The sequence below is a fragment of the Nakaseomyces glabratus genome, chromosome H, assembly GCF_010111755.1.
Source record: "Nakaseomyces glabratus chromosome H, complete sequence".
Classification (NCBI taxonomy): domain Eukaryota; kingdom Fungi; phylum Ascomycota; class Saccharomycetes; order Saccharomycetales; family Saccharomycetaceae; genus Nakaseomyces; species Nakaseomyces glabratus.
Window position 1 is genome coordinate 359,421 of NC_088958.1, and position 18,768 is coordinate 378,188.

General features: G+C 40.3%; 11 protein-coding genes across 11 annotated transcripts; 5 read left to right on the forward strand and 6 right to left on the reverse strand.

Annotated features, from left to right (window-relative positions):
* Positions 1-86: 86 nt before the first annotated feature.
* Positions 87-1,184, forward strand: LEU2 (3-isopropylmalate dehydrogenase; the record flags this gene model as incomplete). The annotated part of the gene is made up of 1 exon (XM_446959.1): positions 87-1,184. The coding sequence occupies one exon, from the start codon at positions 87-89 to the stop codon at positions 1,182-1,184; it is 1,098 nt and encodes a 365-aa protein (XP_446959.1).
* A 438-nt stretch (positions 1,185-1,622) lies between these two features.
* On the reverse strand, positions 1,623-3,107 carry NFS1 (cysteine desulfurase; the record flags this gene model as incomplete). The annotated part of the gene is made up of 1 exon (XM_446960.2): positions 1,623-3,107. One exon carries the CDS (start codon positions 3,105-3,107, stop codon positions 1,623-1,625), a length of 1,485 nt encoding a protein of 494 aa, XP_446960.2.
* A 431-nt stretch (positions 3,108-3,538) lies between these two features.
* On the forward strand, positions 3,539-4,387 carry PET8 (Pet8p; the record flags this gene model as incomplete). Its single annotated transcript, XM_446961.1, has 1 exon — positions 3,539-4,387. The coding sequence occupies one exon, from the start codon at positions 3,539-3,541 to the stop codon at positions 4,385-4,387; it is 849 nt and encodes a 282-aa protein (XP_446961.1).
* Positions 4,388-4,740: 353 nt separating this feature from the next.
* Positions 4,741-6,072, reverse strand: GVI51_H03641 (RNA-binding protein; the record flags this gene model as incomplete). Its single annotated transcript, XM_446962.1, has 1 exon — positions 4,741-6,072. One exon carries the CDS (start codon positions 6,070-6,072, stop codon positions 4,741-4,743), a length of 1,332 nt encoding a protein of 443 aa, XP_446962.1.
* A 338-nt stretch (positions 6,073-6,410) lies between these two features.
* Positions 6,411-7,517, forward strand: MRP7 (mitochondrial 54S ribosomal protein bL27m; the record flags this gene model as incomplete). Its single annotated transcript, XM_446963.1, has 1 exon — positions 6,411-7,517. The coding sequence occupies one exon, from the start codon at positions 6,411-6,413 to the stop codon at positions 7,515-7,517; it is 1,107 nt and encodes a 368-aa protein (XP_446963.1).
* A 324-nt stretch (positions 7,518-7,841) lies between these two features.
* ILV6 (acetolactate synthase regulatory subunit) lies at positions 7,842-8,744 on the reverse strand (the record flags this gene model as incomplete). Its single annotated transcript, XM_446964.1, has 1 exon — positions 7,842-8,744. One exon carries the CDS (start codon positions 8,742-8,744, stop codon positions 7,842-7,844), a length of 903 nt encoding a protein of 300 aa, XP_446964.1.
* Positions 8,745-9,163: 419 nt separating this feature from the next.
* On the reverse strand, positions 9,164-10,570 carry STP22 (ubiquitin-binding ESCRT-I subunit protein STP22; the record flags this gene model as incomplete). Its single annotated transcript, XM_446965.1, has 1 exon — positions 9,164-10,570. The coding sequence occupies one exon, from the start codon at positions 10,568-10,570 to the stop codon at positions 9,164-9,166; it is 1,407 nt and encodes a 468-aa protein (XP_446965.1).
* A 295-nt stretch (positions 10,571-10,865) lies between these two features.
* VMA9 (H(+)-transporting V0 sector ATPase subunit e) lies at positions 10,866-11,283 on the forward strand (the record flags this gene model as incomplete). Its single annotated transcript, XM_065626621.1, has 2 exons — positions 10,866-10,873; positions 11,073-11,283. 2 exons carry the CDS (start codon positions 10,866-10,868, stop codon positions 11,281-11,283), a joined length of 219 nt encoding a protein of 72 aa, XP_065482693.1.
* A 694-nt stretch (positions 11,284-11,977) lies between these two features.
* Positions 11,978-13,168, forward strand: DOM34 (ribosome dissociation factor DOM34; the record flags this gene model as incomplete). Its single annotated transcript, XM_446966.1, has 1 exon — positions 11,978-13,168. The coding sequence occupies one exon, from the start codon at positions 11,978-11,980 to the stop codon at positions 13,166-13,168; it is 1,191 nt and encodes a 396-aa protein (XP_446966.1).
* A 299-nt stretch (positions 13,169-13,467) lies between these two features.
* On the reverse strand, positions 13,468-14,256 carry GVI51_H03773 (uncharacterized protein; the record flags this gene model as incomplete). Its single annotated transcript, XM_446967.1, has 1 exon — positions 13,468-14,256. The coding sequence occupies one exon, from the start codon at positions 14,254-14,256 to the stop codon at positions 13,468-13,470; it is 789 nt and encodes a 262-aa protein (XP_446967.1).
* Positions 14,257-15,706: 1,450 nt separating this feature from the next.
* On the reverse strand, positions 15,707-17,125 carry CIT1 (citrate (Si)-synthase CIT1; the record flags this gene model as incomplete). The annotated part of the gene is made up of 1 exon (XM_446968.1): positions 15,707-17,125. One exon carries the CDS (start codon positions 17,123-17,125, stop codon positions 15,707-15,709), a length of 1,419 nt encoding a protein of 472 aa, XP_446968.1.
* Between the last annotated feature and the right edge of the window lie 1,643 nt (positions 17,126-18,768).

An 18,768-nucleotide genomic window follows, 5' to 3' on the forward strand; every position in this document is an offset into this window, starting at 1 on the left:
TCATATAGTACTTAAAGTACCATAATCCTTAAAGAACAAACTTGAAAGAGAATACACTATACACAACTAATAAATAAAGAATAATCATGGCTGTGACCAAGACAATTGTAGTTCTACCAGGTGACCATGTTGGTCAAGAAATCACTGAAGAGGCCATTAAAGTTTTAAATGCTATTCAGGAATGTCGTCCAGACAAGGTCAATTTCAAGTTTGATCATCATTTGATCGGTGGTGCTGCAATTGATGCCACTGGTGTTCCATTACCAGACGAAGCTTTGGAGGCCTCTAAGAAAGCTGATGCCGTGCTTCTGGGTGCTGTTGGTGGTCCAAAATGGGGTACTGGCGCTGTCAGACCAGAACAAGGTCTTTTGAAAATCCGTAAGGAGTTGCAATTGTATGCTAATCTAAGACCATGTAATTTTGCATCTGATTCCTTACTAGATCTATCGCCATTGAAGCCTGAAATTGCAAGAGGTACAGATTTCGTCGTTGTTAGAGAACTAGTGGGTGGTATTTATTTCGGGGAGAGAAAAGAAGATGAAGGTGATGGTGTCGCCTGGGATAGCGAAAAGTATTCTGTGCCCGAAGTTCAAAGAATCACTAGAATGGCTGCTTTCATGGCTCTGCAACACAACCCACCTTTACCTATTTGGTCTCTAGATAAAGCCAACGTTCTAGCATCATCAAGATTATGGAGAAAAACAGTGGAAGAGACGATTAAGAATGAATTCCCACAATTGACTGTTCAACATCAATTGATTGATTCCGCTGCTATGATCTTGGTTAAGAACCCAACTCATCTAAATGGTATTATTATCACAAACAATATGTTTGGTGATATTATCTCCGATGAAGCCTCCGTGATCCCAGGTTCGTTAGGATTACTTCCATCTGCCTCCTTGGCATCTCTTCCAGATAAGAATACGGCATTTGGTTTATATGAGCCATGTCATGGCTCTGCTCCAGACTTACCAAAGGGAAAGGTTAACCCCGTAGCAACAATCCTATCTGCTGCTATGATGTTGAAGTTGTCTCTGGACCTGTTCGAAGAAGGTGAAATTATAGAACAAGCAGTCAAGAAAGTGTTGGATTCTGGTATCAGAACAGCGGATCTAAAGGGTACCAACTCTACTACTGAGGTCGGTGATGCAGTAGCGAAAGCTGTCAGGGAACTATTAGCTTAGACTTAGTAGATGTACAGTTGCATACATAAGTCTGAACAGAAAGAAGTAAATATCATATCTAGTTCGGTTTAGAAATCAGTGACTATATTGGTTTTGACCAGATCGCAATCCTTGCAAGCATTTAGTAATGACTATCAAACCGGTGAATCATCTGATAAGGCTATATTAGCTTGTGCATTCGCATGTATCGGGAAACGAACTTTACGTAAATCCGCATAATGACTATTAAATAAAAATACGTATTTTTATAATGATTTATTAGATAACATATCAAAAAACTGTTATTTTAGTGTCCATTATTATTAACATGATAGGGAATAAAACGCTCAAATATGATCCTATAGAAAGGATGTCTTGAAGTGAAAATGACAATGCTGTTTTATCGATTTGCTTTGGAAGCCTTAGTGACTGTAATGTAAGATGTTATGAATAATTAATCTAATGGCCAGACCATTGGATGGAATTCAAATCGATACCTTCTTGTACCATTTCCCATAGAGGAGATAGTTCTCTCAAGAACTTCACTCTCTCAGTGATGGCTTTTAAAACGTAATCCACTTCCTCTTCGGTGGTGAATCTACCAATACCGAAACGGATAGAAGAGTGAGCTAAAGCGTCATCTTTACCCAAAGCATGTAGGACATATGATGGTTCTAAAGATGCAGATGTGCATGCAGAACCAGATGAAAGTGCAATATCCCTCAAGGCCATTAGTAAAGACTCACCTTCAACGTAAGCAAATGAGACATTTACACAACCTGGATAACGCTTTTCAGCTGAACCATTTAGTGAGGTATGTTCCAGACTCAACAGACCGTTTACAAGTTTTGATGACAGTTTGTCAATGTGCGCTATGTCGGCATTGTATTCTTCGTGCATTAGTCTGGCGGCTTCACCGAAACCGGCAACTAGGGGAGGAGCTAAGGTTCCCGATCTCAAACCTCTTTCTTGACCACCACCAGACAGTAGTGGCTCAAGTCTTACTCTTGGTCTTCTTCTAACATACAGCGCACCAATACCCTTTGGACCATAAATCTTGTGCGAAGACACGGACAGCAAGTCAATGTTCATTTCATTAACGTCTATTGGGACTTTACCGTAAGCTTGAGCTGCATCTGTGTGAAAATATATTTTGTTCTTTCTACACAAGGCACCTATCTCTTTTAATGGTTGCATGACACCAATTTCATTATTGACAGCCATAACTGAAACTAGACAAGTATCTGGCCTGATGGCCTCTTCAAGTTCTTTCATATCGATGAGACCTTGGTTGTCGACACTCAAAAATGTCACATCAAACCCTTCGTTAATCATACCTCTTGCTGCTTCCAATGCGCACTTGTGTTCCGTCCTTGTTGTGATAATATGCTTCTTGGTCTTCTTATAAAACCTTCCTACACCTTTGATGGCCAAGTTATTGGATTCAGTGGCACCTGAGGTGAATATTATTTCCTTTGGATCAGCGCGGATCACCTTGGCTACATGGTCCCTGGCGGTCTCAACCTCTTTGTTGGTCTCCCAACCATAGGCATGCGTGTTAGAATGAGGGTTACCATAAAGACCTGTGTAGAACTTAAGCATCACGTCCAGGACACGAGGATCCGTAGGCGTCGTGGCCTGCATGTCCATATATATAGGCCTTGTACCGTACCCACTGTCCTCTTTGTAAGCATGGTGTAAGACTGTCTCCCCGCTCTTCAACACCTCATCTCCAGACTGACCTTGAGCAGAAGCCCTAACATCAGCCTGCTCCTTTGCAGCAGCTTGAATATCTGTGTGTGTCTCAAGAGAAACGTTGTCAGTCATCTTGATAGCCTTCGCAGCTGCTGCTGCGGCACCCAAAGTAGCACCCGGGGTATACCTTCTGACATGTCTGCCCGCAGCAGACATCATGAAGGGCACAACTCTTAGTCTGCTAATCATGTCTTCTGTGTTATTAGTTTGTACTTTCCAGTTGTAGTTTAGAAGAAGCGTTGCTCTGTAATCGAAACTCGCTATCTAACCTATGTGCGCTGGACTGTTTTCTTGCTTCCAGCGAAAAGGTATCAAACTTATGAAACTCAGTCCGAAGCCTATTTATACTCAAAGAAGTTATTAATCAGCAAGGGCCCAGAGTCCCACCAGGACAGAACGAACTCCAGATGTGATGACGAAGAACAATTGTCATCCCAAAGGGCTTCAACTAGGTGATTCCTGCATCGGTTTCCCCAGTTGTGAGTGAAAAAACTAGCAAAATGACAAAAGTTGCTGGAAAATTGTGATTTGAGACACCCCCAATCGGACATCAAAATTGTGCAGTTAAAGAGCACTGTGGGTGCTCATCTCGAAGTTGCAATGATGAGACCAGTGTGGCGATGCTGAATGGGTTTCTTATATCGTTGCTGAGCGGTGCTGCTGCCGGTACTTCCACCGACCTTGTGTTCTTTCCGATTGACACTTTGAAGACTAGGTTGCAAGCTAAAGGCGGGTTCTTCAGGAACGGTGGGTATCGGGGAGTGTACCGGGGTCTTGGGAGTGCTGTGGTTGCCTCTGCGCCTGGTGCGTCGCTATTCTTTATCACATATGATACTTGTAAAGCTGAGACGCGGGGCTTCTTTAGAGGGTTGCTTCCATCTAGCAACGTTGCCGATGTAGTGACGCATATGTTCTCTTCCTCGATGGGTGAGATAGCTGCCTGCATGGTCAGAGTCCCCGCCGAAGTGGTCAAGCAGAGGTCGCAGACCCATGCGTCGCACTCCTCTTGGGAGACCCTGAGGGAGATTTTGAAGAATGAGAACGGTGAAGGTGTGCGGAGGAACTTGTATCGCGGTTGGTCTACCACGATCATGAGGGAAATCCCCTTCACTTGTATTCAGTTCCCCTTGTATGAATACATGAAGAAGGTCTGGGCCGAATTAGACGAGAGTGATCGTGTAGAGCCATGGAAAGGCGCAGTATGTGGTTCCATTGCCGGTGGTATTGCCGCAGCCACTACTACACCTCTGGATTTTTTGAAAACTAGACTAATGCTATGCAAGAAAAGCATACCTCTAGGGACACTGGTCTCTACCATATATAAAGAAGAAGGGTTCAAAGTGTTTTTCAGTGGTGTTGGGCCCAGAACTATGTGGATAAGTGCAGGAGGTGCCATCTTCCTTGGAATTTACGAAACCGTCCATTCTTTGTTATCCACAAATAAGAAACCTACTAGAAATGAGGCGTGAATAAAAAAGCAAAAAAAATAATTGCTCTAATTGATCTTACCGCTGTTGTTCGACTCATAAATTTGTCTTTAGTATTGATAGATCTAAATAGTCTTTACGATGTATATTCTCTAATGATTTTGTAAATATTATACTTTTGCATATTTGATTTAGGCTTGGAATTACAGGTATTTTTTTAATGCATAGGGGGTGTCAAGTTCAAGATCTTTATAGTCCAATTAAGGAGAACCCCATGAATTCAATTTATACGTTCACTAAATAGTATTCAACATTTGATGTTTTTGAGAGGTAAATTAACCATCTTAGTATGTGGATATCGTGGGAAAAGTGCGTACAGTTCTGTCCCACACCTCCTAATAGTCAATATTCTTGTCCTTCACGTATGATATCTTCAGATCACAGCCACCATAGTTGTAGCCTTGTAAACGACCGTAGCATACTTCTGCGTCATCCTGTTCATTGTAAATTACAATAGCTGATACTGTCTCTCCTGCATTGTCTGTATTGATAAAACCTGCCGTTTTTACTTTACCCAAAGTTTCAAACAGGTCATATAGATCGCCTTCTGTGGTAGCACCTGGTAAGTTATCACAAAGTATGATTTTTGATTTATCTTCTGTTTTTACATAGTCGTCAGATGAAAACTTATTTTGAGCACGAGCTCCTCCATCGCTAGAAACATCTGCCTTCAAAGCTTTCTCATCTCCACCCTCAGCTGTATCAATGTCCATTTCAATATCTTCGTTATCCTGATTAACTGTCAGGTCATCTGTCTTCCTGGTAGATGAGATCTGTGTTGGGTCGGGTATCTGGCCACGTACTTCAAGCACTTTACCTTCAATCTCAAATCCATTGAAATGTTCATAAGCCTTCACCATATCTTCTTGGTTCTTGAATATCACGTTTCCAACACCTATTGACATTCCTGTAGAATCTACTTCAACATTAGCTTTTAGAACATCGCCAAATTCCTTGAACATCGTTTTGAGCGTTTGCCAACTAATAGAATAAGGCAGGTTTAAGATCATTAATTCGTAACCTTTCTTCTGAGGCTTTACTGCTTTTTTGGGCTTCGTTACATTGGTGGTATGCCCACTGTTACTTCCAGAAGAGTGAGTAGACGACGACTCCGGTGGAGGGTTATCCTGTCTAACAAATATCTGACGGTTCATCAGGTATGCTCCATCAAATTTTCTGATCGCCTCGTCTACTTCTTCGCCAGACGTGAATTCGACAGTACCCATCCCTCTGTGGTGACCTCTGGAAGTGATAATATCTGCCCTGACAACTTTCCCCACTTGTGAAAAGAAATCTTTCAGGTCCTCTGGAGTGCAGTCGTAAGTTAAATTACCAACAAAGATACTGTTTGTGTAGTTCCTATTTACTTTCTCCTCATAAGTGCTATCGAGCTCCCTGGCTAATCTGGGCCCAAAGTCGCCCTTTGTGCGAGCAGCTTTCTCCTTGTCTCTTCTAAACTTATTTACACCACCGCGCTCACTAGGTCCCGCTCCATTGAAACGTCTCCGCTCATGGCCTCTACCACCTCGGGAAGACCCCGGACGCGGCCCACGCTCCGCCGGTGGCCTCCCGTCATTCGAGGGCCTCTCAAATCCTCTCCTAGTGGCATAACTACTCAATGACCTACGGACAGGCGACCTAGACCGACTCCTCTGTGCTTCAGACATTCCCTAACCGTTTCTTTTTATCACGCACGTCCTACAAGCTCTTGGCTTTCACTCCTCAATTCTTTCAGACTAATTCAACCGCTTCAACCAATAGCTAAGGGTATATTCCTCAATGAGAATGCATTGATTCAGCAAGTTGATCTTGCAATTCCCAAAGGGCTTTATTCCTTCTAAATTCTGTTCTGAGCAAAAAGTCTGTTTCCCCTTCTGCCCGTCTTTGGTGAGTGCAATTCTACTTCTCGAAGTTATAAAATATAAAAGGACTGGCAACGTTTGCATCACTGTGCTCCATCTTTGAACTTAGTGGTAAGGGCAGTAGAAACGGTATAAGACGCAGGATGTTTAGCGGGTTGCACACTAGTAAGTATGCGTGCCAGGTAGTGGTGCAGATTCGTACTGCTACGAAGAGAGCTGCTGGTTCGAGGACGTCTATGAAGGACAGTGCTGGTCGGCGTCTGGGTCCCAAGAAGTACGAAGGGCAGGATGTGAAGCCCGGTGAGATTATAATGCGTCAGCGTGGTACCAAGTTTTACCCCGGTGAGAATGTGAAGATCGGCAGAGACCACACTATATATGCGGTGGAGCCAGGTGTGGTTAGATACTACCTGGATCCGTTTCATCCCTACCGGAAGTTCATCGGTGTGGCGTTGTCTAGGGATATGAAGCTGCCTAAACCGCATTTTGAGCCAAATGTGAGGAGGTTTGGGCGGATCGAGCTGGATAACCCGAAGGCCATCGCCAAGGAAGAGAATGCTCTTTCGAGAAAGGAATACCTGTCGAGAGATACTCTCTTGAAGGATCTCACAGAAAGGGAAGCCAAGAGACATGAAATGATGGACAATTACTGGAACTTCATTAGCAGCGAGCTGAAATTGAACATAATACCAGAGAGAAAAGAGATGGCCTCCAATTATCTGTTGAGATATAGGACCGGATTGAAGAATGGGTTTGACCTGCAGGAGGCCCAGTTTAATGCCAAGTACTACTTGCAACAGATGCTGAAGTTGAAAGCCAAGAGGAAAGAATGGAATGAAGAGAAATTGAGTGAGCAATTGCACAATTTGGATGAAACCACAGCACTACTAAACAAGTCTGTTTCTTTCAGCAATAAGTGGGTCATAATCCCATACATATCTGAAGAAGAAAAGCTCACAAGAAAGGATGAGTTGATCAAGAAGCTGACGGAGCTAGGCACTGCAATCAAATCGAAGTCGGACAAAAAGGCTGTTCTGGAGTTATTTAAGGATGCCTCCCACTTTTTGACTCAAGCTCAAGAAGTTCGTTTACGTCGTCAATTCATGAAGCCCGTGCAACCAGAGATTATGAATGTTAACGTTGCTGAGAAAGCCGACAAGAAGACTACTGTCATTAGAAGATTTAATTACGAAAAGAGTAAGATTGATATTATTCCAAGAACCAAAACAGCTTTCTTTAAGAGACTATGAAAAGCATAGACCAAATCATCTGTGTATATAGCAGTATATAATTTAAATAGAATGTCATTAATCCTGTACATATAGTCTACATGAAGTTCTATGATTTATGCAACAAGTAGTAAACTTATTGACTAGCCAAGTCACGAAAATAGTAGCTAGCGTATGTGAGAATGAGTTAAAATATGGGTTCTGCTGTACAAATATAAGTAATTAGACATTTCGCAAGAGAGAACAAATATAAGTGTTATCGTTGTATGAATGACTATTGTCAATTATGTAGCATTATTTATCATTTTTTGGATGAATGTTTTCTAAAGTTTGAATAAATATCATTTAACCAGGTGGTAGTTGACTGATATCAACGATGTCACTGATTTTGCCGTCGATATCTTCTTCATCGACTTCAGTTTGCAGAGGAGTTCTTGGTAAAGCCATCATACCACTTCTGGCGCATTCCAGCACACCAAATGGTTCAACTAGCTTCAAGAAAGCGGAAATCCTAGATGGCTTGGCAGAAAGTTCAACAATACAGCTAGTTTCACCGATATCGACAATCTTACCCCCGAAGTTCTTGGCCAAGTTGGTGATGTCGTTCAAATGTTCGTGCTTCAATCTCAAGACTTCACTTGCTTGTAAGTTGGATGGATGGAATTTCTTCTCTCTGATCTCAGAGACAATTTCGTGAGAGTCCTCTAGGTTGGCTGTAGATTTGTGGTGGTGGACTAATAGATCTTCAAAGTACTCAGAACCCAATAGAGAGACTCTGGCCATAACCAACTCTCTCTTGATGATCTCGGAGTTTGAGTAATCAAGAACAGCGTAAACTGGAATCAAGTCCTCGATTTGTCTTCTAGCTTGTTCGATAACTCCATCTTGACCCTTCAGCACGATAGTCATTCTACTCAGATCCTTGACCTCGGTGTTGCACACAACCAAAGAGTCAATGTTGAAGCCCCTTGCGGCCAAAGTACCAGAAATCCTAGATAACACACCAGGCTCATTCTGGACCAGACAGTTCAGCACATGCTGCTTTCTAGGTTGACGGGATGGAGCTGGTGTCTCATATAAAATCGAAGACACAGCACTATTAGCATCCCAAGCCGGAGTGTCCACCACTGGCAAAGGTGGTCTAGCTGTATGCTTGTGTAACTGCTTGTATGTCATAGCAGATGTTGAAGAGGAGCTATGACGCACCAAACTCCTCTTCACACTATTGCTCAGAACAGTCCTAATCATATCCAATGAAGTTTTCCTATTCACGATACCGATCCTTTCTCGAACTGTAATACCCAGTTCTATCCTTCAAAGGTACCACAAAACAAATATGGTTATGTAACGGTAAAAATATAAGAGACAATTGTCAAAAGTATCAGTTTCCGCTACTGGCAAGCCCCATTCGTTACTTCACTTTTTATTTATTCCTTTGCCATTTGGCAAACAAGATTTTTTGCTTCATTGGATGACAAAATTTTTAGTTTCTCTGAGTCATCACTGGTCTAGTTGGGATTACATGAAAGAGGGCAGTCCTGGAATGCTAACTTGAACTACATAGGGAGACTAGTACTGTCTCGCTGAAAATATTTACTCTGACTATATTGCTTATGTAGATTGTCTACAAGTTTGAAAGGGCCGTCGTTACGCAATGTTATCGACTTTCACTCCTGGAGCAATGCTATGATCTTACGGATGTGGAGTCTGGCCATGAATTGGTCCCTGGCCAACTCTCTGACTTTCTTGATAAATGCATCAAATTCCAGTGCACCGCAGTTTAGTAGACGCGCCAAGACCTGTATCGTATCCGTGAGGGCCCTATCCCTTGCCACTAGGGTATATAATTGGTCCAACGCGGGAACCTCAGTGGTGTATACGGTATTGGAGTCCAGAGTTGTGCCGTTCTCAGCAATAAACTTCTCCACAAGTAAGGTCTCTTTGTCTACGTCTTCTATTCCCTTTTGTAAGCTTTCTCTTGACTCTATGATTGAGGATTTGATCCAGTTTAATTTTTCTGATTCATGGTTGTAAAGATCATCGAATTGTTTTATCGCGGTTTGTAACTGTGGAATGCGTGATTCAATCTGTTCTTTCTTGTAATTCTGATCCAATGTGGACAATTCATGGATGGTCATTTTCAATTTTTCGAGGGATTGTGTGTATGCATCTGAAACAGGTTTCTCATCCATTGAATCCAGTAAATCCACCATTGGCACCTCGTTAGGGACCGCATTCACAAATGTTCGCTGTGTATTTTGCACAGGATTTGCATGGTCGTCATGATGTGGTGGTTCTTGTAAATTCAATTGGCGTAATTGGTCGTGCAATGCATTGCTCTGTTGGGGTTTCTCGGGCAACGGTGGCGGCCCCATGGTACCATTTCCCGTTGGATTGATGGAAGCCTTTGATGGTCTAATTGTTGTATCTGTCTCTTGTGTCGGGTTCTGTAATGGCATTCTTTCTGGTATCTTTGGAATGCCATTTGGTCCCGGTATACTAGAAGTTTGGCCAGCAAACTTGATTGCGTTGTCAGTAGTCTTTGGAGGTAATGCTGGCTTAGGTGGTACGGGTGGAGACTTCTCAGCGTCAGTTGTTCCTGGCGCAACAGTACTCGAGAAAGTTACTGGTTGTATGGGTGCGATTGCATTGCACATATCTGCTAAATCCTGTATCACATTGAAAAGATTGGCGCTCTGTGGGTTCCACTGTCGAAGCAAGCGGGTGTGTACTCTGCCATCGGGTTCCACAGATTCGTTAGTGGCTAACTGTAGATCTTTATCCAGCAGCTCTAAATCTATAAACAATAAAGGTTTCGCTATGGGATATGACTCTGGGATCCAGATAAGCACAGGCACGTCAAGACCTTGCTCAATAGGTATGCCACCGTATAGGCAAAGCAGCAACCGCGGAGAGCCATCCTCATCCGTGAAAACCCTTGTCCTTGGCCGCAAATTCTTGAATTCTGTCAACGTTTGTACAGCATCATGAAACACCAGCTTCGGCTGCTTGTATATGGGCTGAATAACTTTGAAAAGCCATTGTACCACGGATTCTGGTAAAGGCGTCGACATCCCACTCAATTGAGCAATGTAATTCACTATAAATCGACGTAGATTGTAGGTTTGGAGTCTCGAAATCTGTTATGTTGCTGACTATTCAGTCGAAACCCATATGGACAAAGGGCCGTTCTTATGATGCTTTTCCCGGGAAATTGAAAAAGTACGAAGAGATGAACTTACTGGAGCTTAAAGTTAGACATCTAACAGTATAGATTCAAGGGATTCCCATCAAATATACTGTTTGTAAAGTTGGTGTTCCATTAAATTGCGATTACGGTTATAGAATCCAGAATAGCGTGTGGCAAATATGAGTTTGTATGTGTTTCTTCCAACTTTTTTGTTAGGTTTTGCGATAAGGATAGACTTTTGGATCAGTTATACTAACATGGATTGCAACGAATACATTGCATACCTTTGACTTTACCAAATAGTTGCAAAGTTATATTCTTTTTTAAGGCATGTGGCTTGTTGAGGGGTGTGCTGTTTTTGGTATTAGACGTTGATTTCTTTACAGTTATACGGTTTTGAGTGTTTTATTGGTTGTTGTACTTTTATGTGTAGGGTTCTGGCAGGTGGCGCCAAAGGAGGATAGAACTGTGTGGAGAAGTACAGTAATACTGACACTTTCTATGATGTTCCTGATGTGGGCTATCACATACCTCGCACAGTTACATCCACTGGTGGTACCAAGACGTTCGGATTTAAGACCTGAGTTTGCAGAATAGAGTTAGCAATCACAATCACAGATAAGTAGTACTGTTTTAGGTTGTGATTTATGGGATATTATACAATAAAAACAAAATAAAAATAATAATATTTACTTTCTTTTTCCAAATTATCTACCATTGGTAATTGAAATTATTAGGGATGTTGGTCTTTAGGACCTGATATACATCCATAAGTAAAACATTTGGGCATTATAGTAGTAATATCATATCGGCGTATAGAATATCATATAGCTGATAACATGTGGGATATTAAATTTAATGTTTTTATCAGCATTCCCTTTGTGTTATCAGCTTAGTTTAGTTTAAGTCGAATTTTCATGCCATTCATGACCGATGCAATTTGAACTAGTAAGAAATGGTGTTTTACATTTGATTATTGGCTCTACTGAATGCATTGCTGTAGTGTAACTACTTTCTGCTAGAGATCTATCGAGGTTGATCAAGATGTCAACCTACTGCTTATAATTATGTATAGTTGCATCATTTTGTGCGATGGTTTCTGTATGAAAGAATCATAGCCCATCACTTCAAGTAATTTTTTATAGTGAAAACTGAATAATAGTCCAACTCAAACTGTTGCAGTAGTATAAAAGTAGTGGTAATTGATCATTAACACTGCCATAGAATTGAGAGCGAGTGTCAATTGAAATATAGCCTGAGAAAAGCTGAGTGAAAATATTTAGGTAGTATAATGAAAATTATTAGCATTACGAAGGACTCTGCAAACAAAGAAGGTGCTACCATCGTGCTTTTACCAGAGGATAAAGAGGATCTATTCACTGTGCATCAAATTATTGACAAGGATGATGAAGTAATCTTCAAGAAGAAGTTCACCACTAACCTTGATGAGGCAGGTAAGAAGAAAAGTACCGACCTGGTTAAATTGAGACTGAAAATAGTCTCATCTGAGTTCGAGATGAGAGATGAATATTTGAGATATAAAGGTGTCACTGTTGCCGATGATAATGGAAACTCTAATGTGGATATACCCGTTGGTAAATTCTTGAGCTTTACGGTTAATTACAGCTTCCCATTTACTATTATAAAACAAAACTTTGATAGCTTTATGGAAAAGACATTGCAAAATGCAGCAAATCCTGAATCTAGGTCTGATACTGCAGCTATTGTTCTTCAAGAAGGTATCGCACATGTCTGTTTGTTGACTGCATCATCTACCATACTGAAACAGAAAATTGAATATAGTATGCCAAAGAAAAAGAGAGCAACAGATGTTATGAAATTTGATGAAAAGACAGAGAAATTTTACAAAGCTATCTATGAATCTATTAAGAAATATTACGATTTTTCGAAAATCAAGTTGATCCTGTTATGTTCACCAGGATTTTATGCTAAGACATTGCTGGAAAAAATTACCCAATACGCACAAGAGGAGAGAAATAAATCAATCATTGATCATCAATCATTATTCCTGGTTGCACACTGTTCAACAGGTTATTTACAAGGTATTAGTGAAGTTCTCAAAAATCCACTATATTCAACCAAGTTGAGTGATACGAAATATGCTAAAGACGCTGCAATTATGGATGAGTTTATGGAACACTTGAATAACGACGATTTCAAAGCATGGTACGGTGAAGCAGAAGTAGAAAAAGCAGCGGAAATGGGTGCCATAAAATATTTATTAATTACTGATACCATGTTGCATAATGATGATATCAAAAAGAGGAAGAAATTCCTTGCTTTATATGAGAACGTCGAAAGTTCCGGTGGTAAAGGTGTGGTTTTCAGTACTTTGCATTCTCTTGGTGAAGAGCTAGATAGGATGACTGGTGTTGCATGTATACTAAACTATCCATTACCAGATCTGGACGAAGATCTTGAGGATGAAGAATCTGAGAACGATAATGAATTTGAAATTTAAAATAAGTTTAATTTTGCTCCGATAACTACTTCCATAAATTCCCGTAGATTCAATAGCATGAAAAGCTGCTTGTGCTTAGATTAGCATAATCCAGAATACATTGAATTAGGTATTAATTATTTATTGGTGGCCCATCTATTTATAGTTTCGAACTAACTCACCTATTTATTAATTAATCTTTTCGCTAAGTCTCGAAACGTTATCAGCTTAATATATGTGTCATATATAATACAAGTCAGGAAGTATAATTTTTGACAACGACTCACAATACAATAAATGAAAATTAGACAGTAATACAACTACATAATAACACAATTTTTACTTGGATTGAATTTGGTCTTTTCTTTTGGACGTGTTTCTGTAGGTTTCTGTTGAGTTGTTGTTCCAGAGGTCTTTACTTCTGCCTTGCCAGTAGCGGATGTATTTTGCTTGGCGGATGGCTTACTGTCCATATTTTTGCTAGATTTAGTAGAGGGCTTTTTGTCGCATAGCTTAGAGGCAGTTTCATAAAAGGTTTTACCTTGTGTCTTTGCCATTCTGAGTTCAAGAGAGGAAGGCTGTCTTGAACCGTCAGCACCAGCCAAGGTACCAGCACCCCAAGGACTACCGCCGTGGATGTCCTCCACATTCGACAATTCTGCAAATGTGTATTTGTAGCCCAATGGAACAAATACCATACCGTGGTGGACAAGGTAGTTCATACAAGTCTTGACTGTGGCTTCTTGGCCACCACCATAGGTACCAGTGCTGACAAATACACCTGCTGGTTTGCCCCATAGGGAGCCTTGAACCCAGATAGCGCCTGTTTTATCCCAAAATTCGGCCCATTGGGATGGAACATTACCAAAACGAGTGGGTACACCAAACAAGAAAGCATCATAATCGGTAAGAGTTTCGCCATTAGCAATTAGGAAGTCCTCTGGCTTTTCAGCAGCGTTCATTTGCTCCAGAACATCATCGGGAAGTGTCTCAGGAACTCTGAACAAAGTTACTTCACCACCAGCTGCCTCAACACCTTTTTTAATCTCCCTTGCAATGGTAGTTATATGACCATAGCAGGAGTACGTAATAATTGCTACCTTAACCATTTTAAATTATTGTTTTTACCTTGGCAGTTGTATTCTGTAATTACCTCGATATTACGCTGATAATGTGTAAAACTATCGAGTTGCTTCTTTCAGAATGCTAGAATAGATAGTGTACATGTTATATATAAGAAGCATAATAGCTGTGTTTATATCCTCAAAGGGTGTCCTATGTAAAACCTATATCCAATAGAGGAAATTTAGGGTCAATAAGGATAATTGGTTAGATAGTGTTTACGAATACAATGCAAATATGAAATGAGCCATCCTATCAAATGCGTGAAGAGAAATTGAACCAATTGTTTGGCTAAATGGGTCTCTAAGGCCGGGCTTATTCAGTTAACTGGTGAGCTTCTATGGATACTGAGTTCTCTTGCAGCACCCATTATGTAAATGTGCTACTACTTTTAAAAATAAGGTCAAAGGAATTACAGGGCAAGTCAACAAAACACTCCCTCAACTTATCACAGGTGAGACTCAATCGATGAGGTTTTCCCAAGAAGAGAAGCAAGACGTCAAGGTAAGCAGGGCAGACAACAAGCAGGCAGCGAAATGTCCGAATGTGTTTCCAAAGCAAAAACTCTCTTTTGACAGACCTTGAGAGAGACACATTCACCATCATTTGATAAAGAGCTCAAAAGGTAAAGATAAAATTGTCCCTTAATTATTGGTTCGAAGTGATAACTGTTTTCTTTCAATTTATCTCGGAAGCTGAATGCTGGTGAGCTGTTGGCGAACTGCTGGCGAACTGCTGGCGTACTACTGGGAAGTTGCAACCTTTTCAGCTAGGACAGCATACTGGTACCAAAAATAAATAAGCGAAAATAGTTATCCATGATATATCCATTAGATTCATCCGTTAGAACCTATTTGGGACCATCAGAATAGAGTCAAGTTAATCTTGGGAGTTAGTAAGCTGTTATATTCAAAAACTGTTACTTAAAAGTAAAGATAAAAATTATACAAATGATATGTATTCATCAATTCATTATAAAAGGACAGACATGATAGAGTAATAAAAAATGAATGATACTGAAAAGAAAAAGCTATGTGTATTGATTGGCTTACTTTTCACAAAATCACATATACAGGGCAAAGTATGCAATGCGCTTATGAGATTCTCCTATATGGCATGCAATTAATTTTTACAATATGAACCTCCTTAATCCCTGACAAAAAGTCATCAAGAATAAAAAAAAGGTGTTGTTTGGCCTCCTTTTACATTTTATCGAGCTGTATTTCAGATTGTAGGAATATAAAAATCGATATGGTTGCAAGTATTTTCTTTCACAAAAAATAGGAAAAAAGCATTATAACTTAAAAGTTAAAAACAAACAGGATTCATCACAGCTGATGATTAAAGCTGATTTCGTATCCTGCAGTAAAAATAAATAGAGCAAAACAGGAAATTAAGAATATTAATAATTGTTAGAAAGATCCCATTTCATCCTATTTATTTCTTGCTTTCAATAGATTTTACCAATTCCTTGAACTTCTCGGTGGAGAAAGACTTTGGTCTTTCAATTGGAGCACCAACAGCTCTGTCGATGATCAATTGTGGAAGAACACCGAATGCTCTGGAAACACCAAACAATACAGTGTAGAAGGAAGCTTCAGTTAGGCCGTAGTATTGTAATAGAACACCGGAGTGGGAGTCAACATTTGGCCATGGGTTCTTGGTCTTACCGTGCTTGGTTAAGACCTTTGGAGCAACGTCGTAGATGGTAGAAACCAACTTGAACAACTCGTAGTCTGGGAAGTGCTTTAGAGCAAATTCACGTTGAGCAGTGTAACGTGGATCTGTCTTTCTTAGGACGGCGTGACCGTAACCTGGGATAACTCTACCACCGTTCAGCGTGTCCCATAGGTACTTCTCAACAGTTTCCTTTGAGTAATCACCCTTGACCTCTTCTCTGAAAGTGAACAACCATTCCAAAACTTCTTGGTTGGCACGACCGTGCAATGGACCAGCCAAACCGTTCATACCAGCAGCAAAGGATAGGTAAGGAGAAGATAGAGCGGAACCGACCAAGTGTGTGGTGTGAGCAGAAACGTTACCACCTTCATGATCGGAGTGGATAGTCAAGTACAATCTCATCAAGTCGACGAAATCTTTGTTAGTGTAACCCAATAGGTGGGCCAAGTTCTTACCGTAGTCGGCGTTAGGGTCGACTTGGCAGATCTTACCATCCTTAAAGATGTTACGGTAGATCTTGGATGCAATAACAGGCAACTTACCCAGCAGGTCTAGGGAGTCTTCGAAAGTGTAGCTCCAGTATTCCTTCTTGTTAACACCTCTTGCGTAAGCCTTAGCGAACTTGGACTCTGTTTCTAAAGCGTTAACGGCAATGGACAATTGAGCCATTGGGTGCAAATCCTTTGGTAAGCTGTCCAGCAACTTCAAGACATGTTCTGGAACTTCAGATCTGGAGGCCAAGTCAGCGGAGAAAGCCTTAACTTGAGATTCGGTTGGGACTTCACCGGTCAATAGCAACCAGAAAAGAGCTTCTGGGACTGGTTCGGAGCTGCCACCAATGGTAGGCAATTCCTTCTTGATTTCCGGAATGGTTCTACCTCTGAATCTAATACCTTCCTCAGGGTCTAGCACGGAACCTTCCCAAACGATACCTTTGATACCACGCATACCACCGTAAGCTTGTTCCAGTAGTAGTTGGTCAATGACGGTCTTACCATGTTCTTTCTTGAATTGCTTGATCTCTTCTGCTTGTTTTGGGAAGATGTCAGCAAATGTGTCCTTCAAAGTCTTTTCGGAACTTATGGAAGTGGCACTGAATGCTCTCGTAGAAGTGAGAGCTTTGTAAGCTTGTGCCCTCAAGGCTGGGGTAGCTCTAGCTGCTGAGGATAAAGACATAGCTCTTGTAGTTAAGATTTGTTTGTAATAATGACTAACTGTGAATAGCTTTTCTCCTTTTCTTTATTTCAGTTAAATTAACGAAATAAAAATAAAATGCAATGTTTCGAGAGAAAAAATTAGGGATAGATTTTTCAAAAGAAATAAAAATCACAAAAGAATATTATGGTTCAGTAAAAATTCACAGAAGTTAGAAAGTACAATAGAATTTATAACAAAAATATGATAATTCTAATATATTCTTTCCCTTGTTCTGTCAGTGGATATTATATTTTTAGATTTTCCTTGTCAAATGTTATTGCAGGGGAAACAAACTAAAAATTATCAAATAGAAATAAAGTGTAAATTAATTCCTTGTCGCTAAAAAAAATTAATCGATTTAGAATATTGATTGCTCGGTACTGTTTTTCTATTCTTTTGTAATAAGTATATGACACAAATTTTTACAAAAGAAGACGAGGAAATATAAACTACTCTTGAAATATAATCTTCAAAATCCCAAAAACCGAACTGTCCGATATATTGCAACAAGTTGCAACACTTATATATAATTTTTTTTTTGTTGTCTGCTCTTCAAAAGAAAATCAAAATAAATTATCAAGAGCCTGTGCCATTCCTATTTTTTTGTCTTGAAAACACCACGTCCGTGACCACACAAATAGCAATCCTATTGAAATGTGTGTGCTAATATCCGAGTTTATTGTATTTTAGTGGTTTCCCGTAAATTTAATATCTACAAGCTTGTAATAACATCATGATGGTCATTCTTTTTTTTTTTTTCCTTTGAGTTTTGCGACTTCTGTATCTTCAGTTTTTTCATAGCTTGCTATTTGCTCTTTAAAAAGCATGCTACTCTACATGTAAACTTTAGTATGAACACTTCACTTCACTTCCACTTCGCACTTCACATAAAACTGGGAAGAGGGATAATATAGAGATGGAGGGGAGAAAGGACTTCCAAAGAGAAAAGGTAATAGCAAAGAAGGCCCAAAACAAAAAAAATTAAGGGCACAAATTAGATGTTACCAGTAAAACCCCGTTGGAAGGAAAGGAGAGGAAAGGGAGTCGATAGGCCAGCGCAAGGAAGAGAGAGTAGAGATGTAGAAGAGATCTTCTTATTCCAACATACTGCGTAATTTTGATTTGTTGTGATTGGTAAAACGGGAAAACGTAAGGAAATCCCACCAAATGCTAACAACCCTCAGCAGTAATAGCCATGGGAAAGCTATACGTAAACTGTTTTTACAAGGTAAACAGGAGCCGCAAAGCAGAGTTTAACACTTCAAGAAAGAAGTTCCAGCACAACGAGATCGACTTCTCCCCTCTCCTCCCTCGAGAAAAGAGAATTAGGGAAGCACGAAAGATTTCGAAAATGAATGTAGTCTCTCTAATTGCACTTCAAGCATTGGCTGAGAAGAGAAGAAGAAACAAAATGAGAGAGTTACGGAGAAACGCTACAATGGCATTTCATTGGTCAAAAGGGTAAGCCAAAAAGTTGTAATTCTCGGGATTGTGATCATGTACTGTACCAAAAGTTGCAAAAAAAAACATATTTTGTTTTGCGGGAAAACGGAATCCAAAAAAGGAGATAGTAAGCAGACCAAAACCTTGTGCGAGGATGAACATCAATATTTTCTTTCATT